Source organism: Neomonachus schauinslandi, chromosome 1 (genome assembly GCF_002201575.2).
Source record: "Neomonachus schauinslandi chromosome 1, ASM220157v2, whole genome shotgun sequence".
NCBI lineage: Eukaryota > Metazoa > Chordata > Mammalia > Carnivora > Phocidae > Neomonachus > Neomonachus schauinslandi.
This window is the reverse complement of record NC_058403.1, coordinates 105,892,783-105,910,216: the sequence shown is the minus strand read 5'-3', so window position 1 is coordinate 105,910,216 and position 17,434 is coordinate 105,892,783. Positions and strand designations below refer to the sequence as shown.

General features: G+C 38.1%; 1 protein-coding gene across 2 annotated transcripts in view; it reads right to left on the bottom strand.

Annotated features, from left to right (window-relative positions):
- Positions 1–17,434, bottom strand: part of PLCH1 (phospholipase C eta 1) — a 173,562-nt gene that overhangs the window by 77,404 nt on the left and 78,724 nt on the right. For both annotated transcript variants that reach the window (XM_021702587.1, XM_021702588.1), the window contains exons 2-3: positions 9,129–9,275; positions 6,472–6,715 (exon numbers count right to left, since the gene is read on the bottom strand). In XM_021702587.1, coding sequence (XP_021558262.1) covers positions 6,472–6,715; positions 9,129–9,275 — 391 coding nt within the window. The remainder of the gene's footprint in view (positions 1–6,471; positions 6,716–9,128; positions 9,276–17,434) is intronic.

Sequence of the window (17,434 nt, the reverse complement as noted above, 5' to 3'; positions counted from 1 at the left end):
AACAAAATCAGATTCAAAAAGCTATTGGGCTAAGCTGGTGTAAATTCATATTAGAATATTATAACTTTAGGATGTTAAACATAATCCCCATGGTAGCCATAAAGAAAACAGCTATAAATTATACATAAAAGGACATGAGAAAGGAATTTAAAATTTCTCTACCAAAAAAAAAAATCAACTAAACAAAAAAAGTAATGCAGGAAACAAGAGACAAAAAAGCTATAAAGCATATAGAAAGCAAATAGCACAATGACAGAAATAAGTCCCTCCTTATCAGTAAGTACTTTAAATGTAAATGGATTAAACTCTCCAATCAAAAGACAGAGATTGGCAGAATGGATAAAAACACAAGAGTCCAACTATAAGAGACTCAACTAAGATCCAGAAAACCTGGACAGATTGAGAGTGAAATGATGGAAAAAGATATTCCATGCAAATAGTAACCAAAAGAGAACAGAGGTGGCTCTAATATCAGACAAAATAAACTTTAAATCAAAAAAAGTTTTTAAGAGATAAATAAGAACATTATATATTGATAAAAGGTTCAAAGATACAATGATTATAACAATGATACATCTGATGACAAATCAAAATATATGAAGCAAAAACTAATAGAATTGAAGGGAGATGTAGACAGTTCTACATAATAGTTGGAGAATTCAATACCCCACTCACAACATGGATAGAACAACTAGATGGAAGATAAGGAAGCAGAGAATGCAAACACCACAATCAACCAATTAGGTCTAACAGACATGAACAGAACACTCTAACCAACAATAGCATACACATTCGTCTCAAGTGCAGATGGAACATTTTCCAGGATAGATCATATTTGAGGCCATAAATTAAGTCTCCAAGTTTAAAACATAGATATCATTCAAAGTATCTTCTTTGACCACAATGAGATAAAGTTAGAAACCAATTAACAAGGAAAACTAGAAATAATTCACAAAATTATGGAAATTAAACAACATACTTTTAAACAACCAATGGATCAAAGAAGAAATCATAAAGGAAATTATAAAACACTTAAAGACGAATGAAACGAGAGCAATGCTAAGGGGGAGATTTACCGCTACAAATGCTTACATTCAAACAAACAAACAAAAAAGAAAATACACCTGAAGCTAATATAACATTGCATGTCAACTCTACTTTGATTTAAAAATAAATGTTTTTAAAATAATGACTAAAAATAAAATTCAAGAACGATCTCAAATTAACCATCAACTTTACAACTTAAGGAACTAGAAAAAAAAAAAGAATCCAAAGCTAGCAGAAAAGGAAGAAAATAAGAAAGATTAGAGGAAAGAGCAATGAAATAGAGACAGAAAAGCAACAGAGAAAAATCAATGAAACCAGAAGTAGGCTCTTTGAAAAGATCAACAGCATTAGCAAACCTTTAGCTAGCTGGATTAACAAAAAAAGAGAAAAGATTCAAATTACTAAAATCAGAAACAAAAGTGAGGACATTACTACCAATTCTATAGAAATAAAAAGGATTTTAAGAGAGTACTATGAAAAATTGCATGCTAACAAAGTGGATAACCTAAATGAAATGGACAAATCCTAGAAACACAAAACCTACAGAGACTAAATCACAAAGAAAATAAAATGTGACTAGATCTATAACCAGTAAGGAGCTTCAATCAGTAACCAAAAATCTTTTAACAAAGAAAACTCGATATTTGATACTTGAACTTGATAGCTCCACTGAATTCTACTAAACATTAAAAGAACTAACACCAAACCTTCTCAAAAAATTGAAGAGGGAACATTTCCTAGCTCATTCTATGAGGCCAGCATTACCCTGATACCAAACGCAGACAAAGATACCACAAGAAAAAAAATATATACAGGCCAATGAACAGTAGTGCAAAATCCTCAACAAGATACTTGCAAATAAAATTCAGCAGTAAAGGAATTATATTAAAGGAATATATTATTAAAGGAATTATATACCCTGACCAAGTGGGATTTATTCCTGGAATATACTGATGGTTCAACATATGAAAATAGATCAACATCAACATAATGAAAGGAAAAAAAACCCACATGATCATCTCAATTGATGCAGAAAAGCATCTGACAAAATTCAACACCTTTTCATGATAAAAGCACTCAACACAACAGGAATAAAAGAAAACTACCTCAACATAATAAAAGATACATATGAAAAAAACAATAAATATCATATTCGATAGTGAAAGACTAAAAGCTTTTCCTCTATAATCAGGAACAAGGCAAGGGTGCCAGCTTTGACCCCTTGATTCAACACAGTGCTAAGTTTTAGCCAGAGCAATTAGGAAGGAAGGAAGGAAGGAAGGAAGGGAGGGGGGGAGGGAGGAAGGAAGGAAGGAAGGAAGGAAAAGGCATCTAAGTCAGAAAGAAGTAAAATTATGTTTGCAGATGATATGATCTTATATATAGAAAACCTTAAAGACTCCATAAAAAAGCTGTTAGAATAAATGAATTCAGCAAAGTAGCAGGGCACAAAGTCAACACACAGAAATTGGCTGCATTTCCATATATGAACATTAACAATCTGAGAAGGAATTACAGAAACAATTCCATTTACAATGTCATCAAAATAACAAAATACTTAGGAATTAATAAAGGAGGTCAAAAACTTGCACAGTGAAAACTACAAAGCGTTGCTGAAAGAAATTAAAGAAGACATAACTAAATGGAATCCATGTTCATGGACTGGAAGACAATTTAGTTAAAATGTCAATACTACCCAAACCAATTTACAGATTCAATGCAATTTCTATCCAAATCCCAGTGACGTTTTCTGCAGAAATAGAAAAAATCCATCCTAAAATTCATATAGAATATCAAGGAACTCTGAGTAGCCAAACCATCTTGAAAAAGAACAGAATTAGAAGACTCACACTTCCTGATTTCAAAACTTACCTTGAAGCTACAGTAATCAAAACAGTGTAGTATTAGCGTGAAGACAAACATATAAACCAATAGAACAAAATAGCCCAGAAATAAACCCTCACACCTATGGTCAAATGATTTTTGACAAGGCCACCAAGACCATTTTATTAAAAAAAGAGTTTTTTTCCACAAATGGGCCTGGAAAGCTTGGATATTGACATGTACAAGAATGAAGTTGGATCATTACCTAATACCATCCACAAAAATTAATTCAAATGGATCAAGGACATAAATGTAAGACCTAAAACAGTGAAACTCGTAACAGAAAACAGAATAAAATCTTCACAGCATGGGATCTGGCAAGGATTTCTTGGGATGACACTAAAGCACGGGGTGACAAAGAAAAAACAGACAAATTGGACTTCATGAAAACTTCAAAATACTGGGCACCGAGGACACCGTCAATAAGGTACAAAGACCAACAGAATGAAAGAAAACATTTGCAAATCATGTAACTAATAAGGAATTGACATACAGAACTCTTAAAACTCAACAACAGAAAAACAGACAACCCAACTGGGTGTGCATCAAATTGTTAACATCAGTAACCTTGGAAGAGAAGGTGCAAAATTCATAGACAGGGATAAAGATGACTGATCTTTTCTTTATGTAGCTCTGTATTCTTTGGCTTACTGCAGTGAGCACGCACTTCTCACGTAACTAGAAAGATCTAACAAAGGGGTAAATGTTGCCACCATTTAGAAAAAACAACAAGGTGCCCATTGCTCTTACTGGTCTACTGCAGGGCTTATGAGAGGCATTTATGTAAGTGGCTAAAAGCTCTGGAACATTGCGAACTTGTCCTAGTTAACTGGGTGAGGATAGCAACTTCTAGAATTGCTTGTCTTCCCCTACAGCCATTTACCTTCCTTCTTCCTTGTTGAAAAACCTCGGTTTTGTTCAGGTATGCAAGAACCATGTGCTCCAATTTCCTCAAATTCCTCATATCAGTGAGATTATATGATAGTTGTCTTTCTCTGATTGACTTATTTCCTTAGCATAATACCCTCTAGTTCTATCCATGTCATTGTAAATGGCAAGATTTCATTTTTTGAGGGCTGCATAATATTCCAGAGGATCATAGGGGAAGGGAGGAAAAAATGAAACAAGATTAAACCAGAGAGGAAGACAAACCATAAGAGACTCTTAATCCCAGGAAACAAACTGAGGGTTGCTGGAGGGGAGGGGGGTGGGAGGGATGGGGTGGCTGGGTGATGGACATTGGGGAGGGTATGTGCCATGGCGAGCGCTGTGAATTGTGTAAGACTGATGAATCACAGACCTATAGCCCTGAAACAAATAATACATTATATGTTAATAAAAAATTAAAAATTAAAAAAAAAAAAACATGCTCCAATGGAGGCAGAAGGTGAATCTTGATTGGCCTTAGTATAGCCATCCCCAAAGTATAATCCAAAGCATCCCTATAACCATGAGGTTCCCCGCCCCCCTTTTCCAACCATTTATCTGTGTCAGGCTAAATTTTCCTCACATATTTCTACCAAAACAATACAACATACAGATTGAATGCAGAAGCAGGTAGGAAAATATATGTGTTCTATTCAGCTAGATATTAAAGAGACTTGCAAAAGACGAAAGCAACACTACTTTTTGTCACTAATTTGTTTTGAAAAAGTTTTCATAAAAATATGTTAACAGGTAATAGTTTATAATTTTAAGTGAATTAACGAGTATTTTTTTAATTCTCAGATTTAATTTCTAATATGACAGTATCAATAAATGAAACCCACATAAACAAAAACCCTTTCAGTTTTTAAGAGTGCAAGAGTCTGAGCTCCAATTATGTTACTTGCTTTATCTCACTGAAGACTGGTTTAGGAATGGGCCTCTAACAGCAATTCTGGCCAATGATGAGATTTAGTCTTGGGCTGGGGCGGGGGGGGGGGGCGGCGGGCATTTACTTTGCTCTTAAAAAAAGGTTTGTGAGAAGAAACTATGACCCCTCTGAACAGGGCTGCGTTTGGAGCTGCTACCTGAAGCAGCTATACCTCTGTCTGACGAAGGGGCAGCCGCTGAAGGACCACACTGACAGGCTGAGCCTGGCAGAACCTGGGTCTCCGAAGACATCACTGAGCCACTGATCAACCAGCCCGAGAACTGCCCCATCTCACATCTCTTGTTCATGAAAAATGAATATTCCTTTAGTTCGGGACACTGTTAGTACAGGTCCGCGGCTTATACCAGAAAGCAATTTTATTCAGTATTTTTGTTTTTTACCAAATGTTAAGGAGTTAAGAACTAAATTAACAGAATAAAGCACAGAAAGTTAGTTTCTATGTTTGTGTTCTGTTCACTTATGAATCCCAGATGCATTTATCTGCATGCTGTGAATACTGATGAAAGCATCATGGCTCATCAGCTCAGACCTTCACACTGTCAAAATTCCTTTCATGGGCTGAATATTTCCACTCTGCTCAAACAATACCCTGGGTGAGGAATTATAAGTAGAGCAGCACAAATTTATCACTACTCTGGGGGAAAAAATTAGGGCACACATTCCAATGACAGCAAGGAAGTAGTCCTATTTCCTTCATAGACAGGGGCACGTGTATTTTAAGACCATTCAAAATGTGAGAAAGGGGGTGCCTGGGTGGTTCAGTCGGTTAAGCGTCTGCCTTCAGCTCAGGTCACGATCTCAGGGTCCTGGGATTGAGCCCCGCGTCGGGCTCCCTGCTCAGCGGGGAGTCTGCTTCTACCTCTGCTTGTTGTTCCCCCTGCTTGTGCTCTCTCTTTCTCTTTCAAAAATAAATAAATAAATAAAATCTTTTAAAAAAAAAAAAGTGAAAAAGGGAACCAAAGCAGTCAACAACTCTCTTGCCTTCACTTTACAGATAAGGAAGTTGAGGCCACAAAGGCCATATCCCATGAGCCACTCAATACCAGCAGAAGAGGTGCCTTCAGACCAAGCATGTTAACTAATTATCTTGTCATTACTACAGGACCTCAAGAATGGGCTTAATCAAGGAGACTCAGATGAGTCCCTAGTTTCTTGAACAATTCAGAGAAGGTAAATAGTGTGAAGTAAAAAATAACTTCCCCTTCCATATCAATCAGTTTCCAAACTGTAAATTAAAGAGAGAGAGAAAAAGCAGGAAGGAGCTTAATACCTCATATGTAATTAGAACTCAAAAAGTACTTGTTAAACTAAACTGATTTGATCACAAAGCAGGATTTTCTCTAATCCAAATAAACACCTGCCCAGCTACCTCATCTCTCTTAGGAAACTTTAGGCTACATTTGGAGACCTCTCAGATTGTGGAGCTAAATTCAGTCTCCTCCAGAGAAGCCTGCTCCTGAGTTCATGCAAGTTTGTTTCTATATGTTCTATGCATTCATCTACCTGGGGTGAGAGGGAGGAGGGGGCAGAAAGGTGTTAGGGGTAAAGAAAGGGAAAGAAAGGAAAGCAGCTTTAAGCCTCAAAATTATAGGAAAAAATAAAACACAGTCTAATACACACACAGACACACACAGAGCTCAAAATTAACATTCTAGGGAGGATATTGGTCATGGGTCCTCTGTCGCTTGGCAAGGGAATCTTCATCACTGATGCCGGCCATCAGGTACTTGAGGCCTGTGATCCAGGTGCGCGCCTCCTCAGGGTTGGACGTGATGAGATCCAGAGACTCCATGTGGTTACCATGGTAGATGGTGAAGCAGCAGCTGGGATCAAAGTGCCCTTCAGCTTGTCTGTGGAATATTTCAGACTGCCGACCTTCGGTGACTTTGTAAATGGAGTCAATAAGTACTGTGAGGAAAGTAAAACACACAGTTACATGGCAGGTGAAGATATGTATAATGGATTTAGAAAAAAAATGGCAAAATCATCTTAAATTCTAAAAATAAGCATGAACAGGGATGCCTGGGTGGCTCAGTCGGTTGAGCACCTGACTCTTGGTCTCGGCTCAGGTCACGATCTCATGGGTCATATGATCGAGCCCCGCACTGGGCTCCGCACTTAGCAGGAAGTCTGCTTGAAGATCCTCTCCCTCTGCTGCTTCCCACATTCGCACACTCTCTCTCTCTCTCTCTCTCTCTCAAATAAATAAATAAATCTAAAAAAAAATAAGCATGAACAAATTCACTGTCTGTGAATTGTGGTATTAAGTTCAAATGTGAAAGACAAGCCCTGTCATTTCCTGCTAGGAACCTTCTCCACATACCACTTTACCTTCCTGGGCAGCCTGGACAATGCCTTCCCAGGCACTGAGTCAGGACATGTTCAAATTTATGATAGGAAGAGCGATATACACATCAGGGCAAAAAGACTGGTGGAAAAGGAGACTATGAATATATCAAATTTATAGTTTACATATTTGCACAGGGAAAACATACAAAGACCTGGAACCAACTTCGGAGTTATGCATAAGACAACAGTTAAAAATTGGAAGGAAGGGCGCCTGGGTGGCTCAGTTGGTTAAGCGACTGCCTTCGGCTCAGGTCATGATCCTAGAGTCCCTGGATCGAGTCCCGCATCGGGCTCCCTGCTCGGCAGGGAGTCTGCGTCTCCCTTTGACCGTCCTCTCTCTCATGCTCTCTGTCTCTCATTCTCTCTCTCTCAAATAAATAAATAAAATCTTAAAAAAAAAAAAAAAAAAATTGGAAGGAAAAAAACATTTGGTGGTAACTGAGTAGCATAACTAAATGTGACTGGCATCTCCAGAAAGAAAGCCAGGATGGTAAAGGTTGAGCAGGGCTTAGAGAGGTAGAGAGGAATAAGGTGGTATCCCAGAAGAAAAAGCATAAGATACAGAAACATGAGGTCCACTCCAGGGACGTTAAATAGGCCACTTATGCTAGACTGGAAAGCTCAAGAGAGAGAGTGGTAGGAGATAAAGCTGGAAAGGTAGGTAGAGGCTGGATCACAGAGAGCCTGGAATAAGAGACCAGAGATGAGCATCATTTAGGTAATGGAACAACACTGCAGCTTTGGATCAGAACAGCACTAGCAGGGATGATTACTTCAATTAGAATAGTACTTTTTAATTTGTTTGCTTGCTTGTTTTTAAGAGTGAATCAGAAGTGCTGCAATCTCATTGATTGCCTCTATACATCATCTCCTCCACTCTGCCTTCGTAGCAAAGTCATGATTTTCTTCTGGTATCAACTCATTCCCCACATGAATCACAGAGAAATGAGCTGAGGCCCAGCCCAGGACAAGTTTGGTACGTCTAAGCCATTGAGGTGGCCCCATTCCTATCTCTTATGATTGATTTAGGTATGGGAATATATCTCAGTTCTAACCAAGGAGACATGGGGCAGTCTGCTTTGAGAGAAAATTCTGGAAAGGGGTTCCTCTCTCCTAAAAAGGAAGCACCATGTTACTGCTGCCTTGACTACAGGGCCAACACACAAGGGAGAGAGCCAAGAGCCCTGACGAAAACAGAACTAAAGCCTCAATGTCCCACACCTGGACCTGCCAATCTCTGAGTCTCCTGTTATGTGAGATGATACATTTATTTTTCATGTAAGTCTAATTTAGTCAAAGTCTTCTGCTACTTGAAGATGAAAGCATCTTAACAGACAAAAGCAGAAGAAACTAGCAAAATAGAGACTGGTTAGGAGACTTTTCAATAGGCCAGATAGGTGAAGAGACCCTAGACCAGGGAGGTTCCTAAAAAAACAGGAAGGAAGGAGATGAGAGAGCCATTACACAGGACCCAACACCAACTTGGTGCTGAAGGTACAAGGTGTGGGAGAGAGGCTTTAAGTAGGGGTCAGATCAAAGCTCTTTTGCTTGATATCGTTAAAAGTTAACTCACTAATCAGTTACCTGTGCTCAGAATATGGCAATACACTTTTAAGTCCATTAGATTTATAATACCCTTCACCTTTTATTAAAAAAATAAATAAATAAAAGGCCTCAGGCTATAAAACCTCATATCCCAACTAAAAACAGATACCATGTCTCCACCACAAGGGAAATGTTAACATTTACAGCATTCATGGACAAGAAAACTTTTATGGATTAAAATTCCCAAGGAATTAAAAAGGCAAAAATGGTCGTTACTTATTCAGTCTGTCCGCATCCTTTAGCAACTGACCCCAAAACTTACAAAAATATCAAAGTTTCATAGATCTGAAACTTCCAGAGAGCCCAGCAAATATAACCCATGTGTTACTATATCAAGTCAAGCAAAGAATTCAAAGGTTGGTCTTACTTTTTGCCTTCTCACTCTTCCTAGAGGGTCTCCATCGGAGGCGGGTCCGATGCTCATCCAGGTAAAAGAGCCGGACTAGCCCTTTGGTCCCACGTTTCAGTTTGATCATCTGTGTCCCGGACTGCATCACGCTCATGCATCTTTCAACTGCAAAAGAGATTAGAACACATTCAGCTGTTACACAGTACACACACAGACTGGTGTTCAGAAAAATTACTGTCAAATGAAACCTCGGATTCACCCCCAGATTCCAAGGACCAGAAGACAAAGTTGGGAAAGGTGATCTGGAAAGAGTCATTGAGGCATTGATTCACCAGTCTTAAGCCAGTAAAAAGCCTTCGTGATTGAAATAAAATTTTACTTCCTGATAAACACTGCATTAATCAGGGCCATCTTTTGTTCTAACTGGCAACATACTTTTTGGCTTGAGATTGATCGTTTGATGCTTGGATTTATGTTCATAAAGCATTTCTCAGGCTTCATAGTAAATATTGTGAGTTTTTATATAGTTGTAAAAACATCTTATGATAATTCTTTCAAATGCAATCAACAAAAACAAGATTGACAAAATGTTAACAATTTTTGAAGTTGGATAATGGTTACTTATGGGTTCATATTATTATATTTTTGTATATATTTGAAAACAAAATAAATATGAAAATATTTAGGGACGCCTGGGTGGCTCAGTCAGTTAAGCGTCTGCCTTCGGCTCAGATCATGATCCCAGGGTCCTGGGATGGAGCTCCACATCGGGCTCCCTGCTCAGTGGGGAGTCTGCTTCTCCCTCTGCCTGCCGCTCCCCCTGCTTGTGCTCTCTCTCTCTCGCTGATAAATAAATAAAAAATCTTTTTAAAAAATTTAAATAAACATGAAAATAAATATTTTTAAAATGTGATCAGAAAAAAAAAAATCACTTTTTTGCAATTCAACATAAAACACTTGTTGCTTAATGAAATAAACTGCGAAGATTTTCCACCTAGAATAACTTAGTGATTTAATCCAGGTAATGTCCAAATCTCTCATTGTCCAAGTTAAAACTATCATTTAAATTCTCTCTGCTTTGAGATGAACCTTGTTAGAAGCGGGCATCTGTCGGTGTTTCCCGTTTCCCCTTCTTCGGTAACTGGAAATACTCCTTTTCCACTTCATGTGCTTTTGATGGCCTATCAATCACACCAACTAAGAAATGGGCACCTGATTGACTTAAGCTAAGAGCAAATCTGACTCCCTTCCAAAGAACACAAATCCTGAGCTGAGCATGGAAAGGAAACAGAACTGAGCATTTCAATGGCCAAAACTTAAGAGATGCTCCTGCCTGGGCACCCTGAGATTCCATAGTTGTTACGGATATCCTTGAGGCTGACATTTTCCCCTTGATTCTGCAAGTTATTCAATACTCTTCCAAATACTTTCTTATCATATTAGCCAGAGATAGGGTTTATTTCACTAACCAATACACAGGCACATATATAACCACTGGAGCACGAGAAACATCTGGCTTTGAGTACCTATCTTATCAAGTGGTATGCCATTAGAAACAGATAAAAGAAACACAAAAAATAAACTCCAACAACATGAGACTTCAGCTTTTTTGACTATGTATCTGTCTTTACCAGGAGAGATAATGTGATCTTAAAGCTTAACGTTATACGTGCAGGGTACTCGCTAAAAGTAACTTCAACATAACCAACTTTCACTCTTCTCTGCATGAAGAGCTTTTTCTTCACCAAAGAAATCAAGGAGGAACTGCATAAAATTAAGTATGGTTTTAGGATTTGATATTGCAAGGAAAGTGAAGTATAGGTTGCTCTTTCTCATTTTATCTGACATATCAAAAATCCAAAAGTAATAAAAATAGTGATGAAGAAAACAAACACACAAACTTAAAATATTTACTTCAAAGCACAGAGCAAAATTTGAGATTTGGTTTCGCACACATTAGTAGTCACCCACTACTGAGCACCATTCGTTCAGGTAACAAAAGCCCCAGATTTGAATTCTTGGCAGCCACATTGACCATTTCACACCAGTAATTAGAGAACAGAGTGTCAGTGTATCGGGATAAAATCATCAACTCAAACCAACAAAGCCAAAACTCCTAGAAAAACCTGAGAACTTGACTGACCACTGATAATAATAGGTCACATCAGGGCTCCTGGCTGGCTCAGTTGGTAGAACATGTGACTCTTGATCTCAGGGTTATAAGTTCAAGCCCCACATTGGGCGTAGAGATTACTTAAAATTAAAAATCTTCAAAAAAATAATAATTAAAAATATATAATAATAATAATAGGTCATATCAAAAAACAGATGTTCACAGGGCAACTCCTTGTTTCAGGCACAAAGCAGAGAACAAGGAGACTTTGTCTTTGACTTAAAGAGGTTAACTTTAAGACAATAAAACATCTAAAAAGATAATTTATTAATGGTAGCTTAGAGCTGTGGTCAAGAACACAGAGTCTGAATCTAGACAGCCTGGGACAGAATTCCAGATCTGCCACTTAACTAGCTGTATGACCTTGGGCAATTACCTAATCCCTGTGTGCCTCCACTTCCTTATCTATAAAAGAAGGATAACAATCTTGAAATGTTGTTGAGGACTGAATGAATCAATTCATGTAAAGTACTGAAAACAGTGCCTGGCATATCATAAACACTATAAATGGTAGTTACTATTATGGTTTTATTTTTGAAAACTTTAAAAAAATAAATGCCAAGTCAAAAGTAAAGACAAAAATACTATGGGATTCCATAGAGAAAGGAGAATACAGTAGGCTAGAACGAGGAGAAGTGTGATAATAACATAGTATTGGATGCCTGGGGACAGGAAAGTGTAGAGGTATGCTCAGAGGATAGGGAACAATGGGTCCCCAAATTTGGAAGAGTGACTCAAAAGAAAAATGATGGGACATAAGATTCCAAGGGCTGGATAAAACTAGGCTGTAGGAAGTCAGGGATGTTGGTAGAATAAGATCTTAATCCATTGGCATGAGAGATTCCCCAGACATTTCTGAGCAAAGGTGGGATTAAAATTTAAAAAAAAACGTAATTCAGGAAGATGTCTCTTTGGGAAGAGAGAATAAAATAAATTGTTTAAACCAGAGTGGAAAACTGAATTAACTATACTATCAAAGACCTAACAGCAAGCACTGCCTATACATATGACATAGTGTCCTCTACTTGTTCACACTGCCCCTTCTTTCGCTTTCCTTTTCACAGGACCCCCCCCCCCCTTTTTTAACCTAAAATGGAACTGCTATGGCCATAACATCTCAACACTTTAACAGAAAAAGCACAATGATATAAAAGTGTAATCAGTTATTTGAGCTAATAAATACCATCTACCATTTAGCAAAATCATCATTCAGAGAAACCCAAATATTTTAGAAAGTAGGATCCAATCCCTCAATGAGGAAGGGCATTTATATAATATATTAAAATTCACTAGCTTCACATTTATCCCACCAACTCAGCTGTGGGCTAAGACTCCAGTTTCATCCACTGCAGTAAACAGGTATATATGATCCAAATGTATTTGGCAGAGCTAGGCTCTGAAACAGTGTACCGCTTAAATTGTTTAGGTAGCTCCTTTATGCTTCTTATCACATGGAAAAGCCGTTTAGTTAGAGTCAAATTGAAAAATCAAGTCCAAGGGAGTCTTGAGAGACTCCCTAATGTACTTCTCCATTCCTCAGACCTCACTGTAGACAATCCATTGAGTTGTAAAGCTAACCAGAGAAGGAACACCCTCAGTCATTCTTTGTAACTCATTCAATGCTGGAGACGAAATATTCTTCCAATGTCATCTAAACCACGAAGTGTTAGCTTAAGCCAATTTCTTTATGTTCTGCCTTCTGTAGAGATAGATAACAGTAGTTACCACCCACATAGAAGTCATTCTTCAACCATGCCAGATCTGTAGATTCCATAAAATAGGACAAGAAACAAGGGAGCAAAGGAAGACTTCCAGGGGCAGGTAAACAAGGGAAGAGTTCTAGGAGCTTAGAATGATACAACCTTATCACACACATTCCCGGTGCTGGAAGGTGTCTGGGAAAGTTTGCAAATGCAGGCCACAAATTTAGGTAGCTACCAACATAAGCACCATCCCTTTGTTTCCACATTCTTTCTATGGTAGCCTTAATATTTTTAGAAAAGAAGTTTATTTTGATATAATGCAGCCACATTCAGGAATATTAAAAGAGAAACACCCAGAACACACATAGTGTTTTTGTCTATTATGCTCCAGGCCTCAATATGTACACAAAATTGACATACTGGTTGCAATCATGATATTTAGGTCATTTGGCACGCTGCTTTTTTTCATTTGTATAATAAACAGCTTTCCATGTTTCTACACAGTCTTAATAATTATCATTTTAATGGCTGCCTAACAGAATAGCATAAATATTTAAAGAGCAGAACAGATGAGTAGAAGACTGTATTTCTAACTTTATTACATAGAGTTTTAAAACTCTTAACAGTTTTATCTGTAAAATGAAAGGCGTAATGACAAAGTGGTCTACAAGGTCCTTTAGAATTCAATTCTTTAAAAGTATTAAATCAGGGGCACCTGGGTGGCTCAGCCGTTAAGCGCCTGCCTTCGGCTCAGGTCATGATCCCGGGGTGCTGGGATCGAGCCCCGCATCGGGCTCCCTGCTCGGCGGGAAGCCTGCTTCTCCCTCTCCCACTCCCCTTCTTGTGTTCCCTCTCTCGCTGTGTCTCTCTCTGTCAAATAAATAAATAAAATCTTTAAAAAAAAAGTATTAAATCAATTTCTGTCACAGTCAGTTTAAAATAAGTAAATGTCCTTAGGGGTTATCGGTTCACTAAAACCCTCAAGCAGAAAATGCTGTAAAAAAAAAACAAAACAAAACCAGCAACTTCTGATTTGGGTATAAGAGATTATATATCATTGGAGGAGAGATTCCCAACATTTCCACTAAGTATATATGACATCTAAGAGAGTTTAACTCTTCAAGCCATGCTGGAATTAGAAGTCATCATATTCTAGGAATGTCTAACATACCACCTCATTCTAATTTTTTAACTGCTTTATTGAGGTACAATTTATATACATTAAAATATACCTGTTTTAAATGTACAATTTAATGACTTTAGTATATCTACAGAGTTGTGAGCTGATCTTATTTTAGAACATCTCCATCACCCCCAAGAAGAAACCTCATGCCCATTTGCCTTCATTCCCCATTTCACCCATCTAGGTTCGCCCTAGACAACCATTAACCTGCTATCTCTGTGGATGGGTCTTCTCTAGATATTTCACATAAATGAAAATCTTACAATCTGCGGTCCTGTGTTTCTGGCTTCTTTCACTCAGCATATTTTTGAGGTTCTTATGATGATTGTGTTTATCTGTTTTTTGTCTTCTCTTCCCCCACCCCCCCCATTAAACTCTTAACATTAGATTCACATTAAACTCTTCCTCTGCCATTTAGGGTAAAAATGATCCTGAATAGGAAACTGGTTGAATAAAATAATATATACCTACACGCAGTAGACTACTATATAACTGTACAAGATAATAAAAAAGCCCTCTATACACTGATACGGGTTAATTTCTAGAAGATATTAGTAAGTGAAAAAGGCAAAGTATAAATAAGCATATATCTATAGTATGCTACTTTTGTGTAAGAACAGCTTGGGAAATTTTTAGAGATACAAATACTTATCTTTACAAAAAGAAACACAAAAAGGATAACCCAGACAACAATGTAGCTGGTTACTCTCAAGAGTGGGAGAAAATCAAGTAAAAGGGATAAGGGAGTGACTTCTCTTTGTATCCTACATGTTCAAAACTAAAATTAGGTCAGTAAGAATGAGAAGGGGGGGAAACAAATACAGAAAGCAAGCAGAAACATACACATACATATATAAGTATTTGTGTATATATATTTGCATGGGTATGTATGCATATGTGTATACACACACACAAACACCCGCATATATTTCCTAGCTCTGTTCTTTAAAAGGCCAAGAAGCAATATACCTCCAGCAGTAATAAGCAAAGCTGGGGCCCCGCTCATTCTCTGCTCTAAATGTCACCCCAAGACACCTTCTCACATACAGGGCCCCAACCAGGCCTGTGTTAAGGCCATACAAGAATATCACTTGCGCACTTTTATAAACACATCTATTTTGGGACAGTGATCACCAAACTGTGCATTAGCAGACCAAAAAAAAAAAAAAAAAAAAGCCCAGATCCTCTGCAAGAGAATGTTTCAGCAAAAGGTACATGAAAAATGTGAATTGATTTCTTGCCAGCATCCACAGAGTAGAGTAAATCTGAGTGACAGAAAGGGATTAGCTTCTGAAAACAATTCCATTTCTATGTGGAAAAAGTGCCAAATAATGCAGATAATATTTCTCTCGAAGGAAGGAAAGGGAGATTTCCTAAAATCATCAGAGCAGAAGAAGAGGGAAACATATTTTGGGCCCCATGACACAGGAAGTACTGAGGCGTGTCATTGATGGGCCGTGCCCCCGGATGGCAGTCAGGGCTCAGGTCCAGGAGCGGAAGGAGAGGGGGACACTCTGTCACTAACTGGCTGTGTGCACTTCTGAAGGTCACAGAGTATCTCTGAATATCCCACCACCCTCAACCCAAAAATACATTTTCCTCTCAGTTCTGCAAGTCTATAAAAGAGCTGATCTAGCTTTCATAAGTATTATTTTATCTTTCAAGAATACAAAATTCTAGTTCATCCAAAAGCTTCTCAGAATAACTTTAAAGAAAAAAAAAAACTGATTAACATCTGGGTATCTTACCAGAGACATGAATTTTTAAAATGATCTGTATAGAAAATATAACTGCTCGGGGTGCCTGGGTGGCTCAGTCGTTAAGCATCTGCCTTCGGCTCAGGTCAAGATCCCAGGGTCCTGGGATCAAGCCCCGCGTTGGGCTCCCTGCTCAACAGGAAGCCTGCTTCTCCCTCTCCCACTCCCCCTGCTTGTGCTCCCTCTCTCCCTGTCTCTCTCTGTCAAATAAATAAATAACATCTTAAAAAAAAAAAGAAAGAAAATATAAGCGCTCTTCACAGGGGATGGCTTCACTTGAAAAACTCTTCCTTGCCAGTGGTTGAGCCTCAAAGTCCAATCATACCAGCTTATGAATAAATGTGCTTACAAACAACATGGAGTGTTCCACTCTTACTAAGTCACAATTCTTCCCAGTGAAGGGCAAACAATGCAGAGTTCATTGATTTTTCTTTCCAATGCTTAAAACACTCTTGTGGAATAGAAAAGATTATTTGAAAGGTTTTTAGAAACTAATTGGTTAGCGGTAACATTCTGGAACTTGTTTGCAAACCTTATGTGCACATAGTCAATATGTTTGCAAAGTTGATAGATACGTATGAGGGATTTAGATCAAAGAAAGGGTGAAAGGAATTTATCAGTCACTCTTAAATGTCAGAACCTTTTCTTTTTTGTTAAAGCCTTCCACATAACATTCTCTTTTTTAATGAGACCTATTTTGCATTCAACAACTGTTTCTGCTCCATAATCATTAGCCCAGGGAAACAAATGAAATACAAGACAGAATTCATAACAATAGGATTTTGTTGTTTAATGTTACTCCATGGGGGAGGGGAATATAAATTAATTTTAAAATTCTAAATTTAGTTCTATCTAATATGTAAAGAGTTTTCTGCCTCAACATAAGGGATGGCAGTGTCTTCACCATTCCACAATACGGTTATAAAATACACACATATAAAAGACTAAAAATTTTGTTCCATCATTTATTCAGTGAGATGACATGGTACTGGATATGTGGAAGCAAAATTCCTAAGCCATAGTAAATACTGGCCTTTACTTACAGGGAATATTGCCATCTAACAAGGCTCTCTCGTGGTTCTTCACCCTGGCTGTATGTACATCAAAATCACTGGGGACCTTCTTAGAAGTGTTGAGCACAAAGCCCTACCACACACCAATTAAGTCACCATCCCTGGGAAAAGGGTTGAACATCTGGGGGTTTTTTGTTAGTTTGTTGACTTCATCTTCCCAGGGACTATACTGGGAATCCAGAGATAAGACTACTGACGTGTTATCTCAATTATTCCTCTAAATATCTCTGTGAAGTAGAGATAATTAAATGCCCCTCATTGTAGAGTGAATGAAAACAGAGAAGTGAAGAACTTGTCGGAGATAATAAAGCTTGACAGAGACAAGCCTTGAAACCAGGTGCGCAGATTTTCCAGGGCAGCTCTCTCTCCATTTCATCGCGTGGAATGTCTGCCTTCAGGTCCTGTCCAGGCCCCTAACTGGCTCATCGCTGGTAA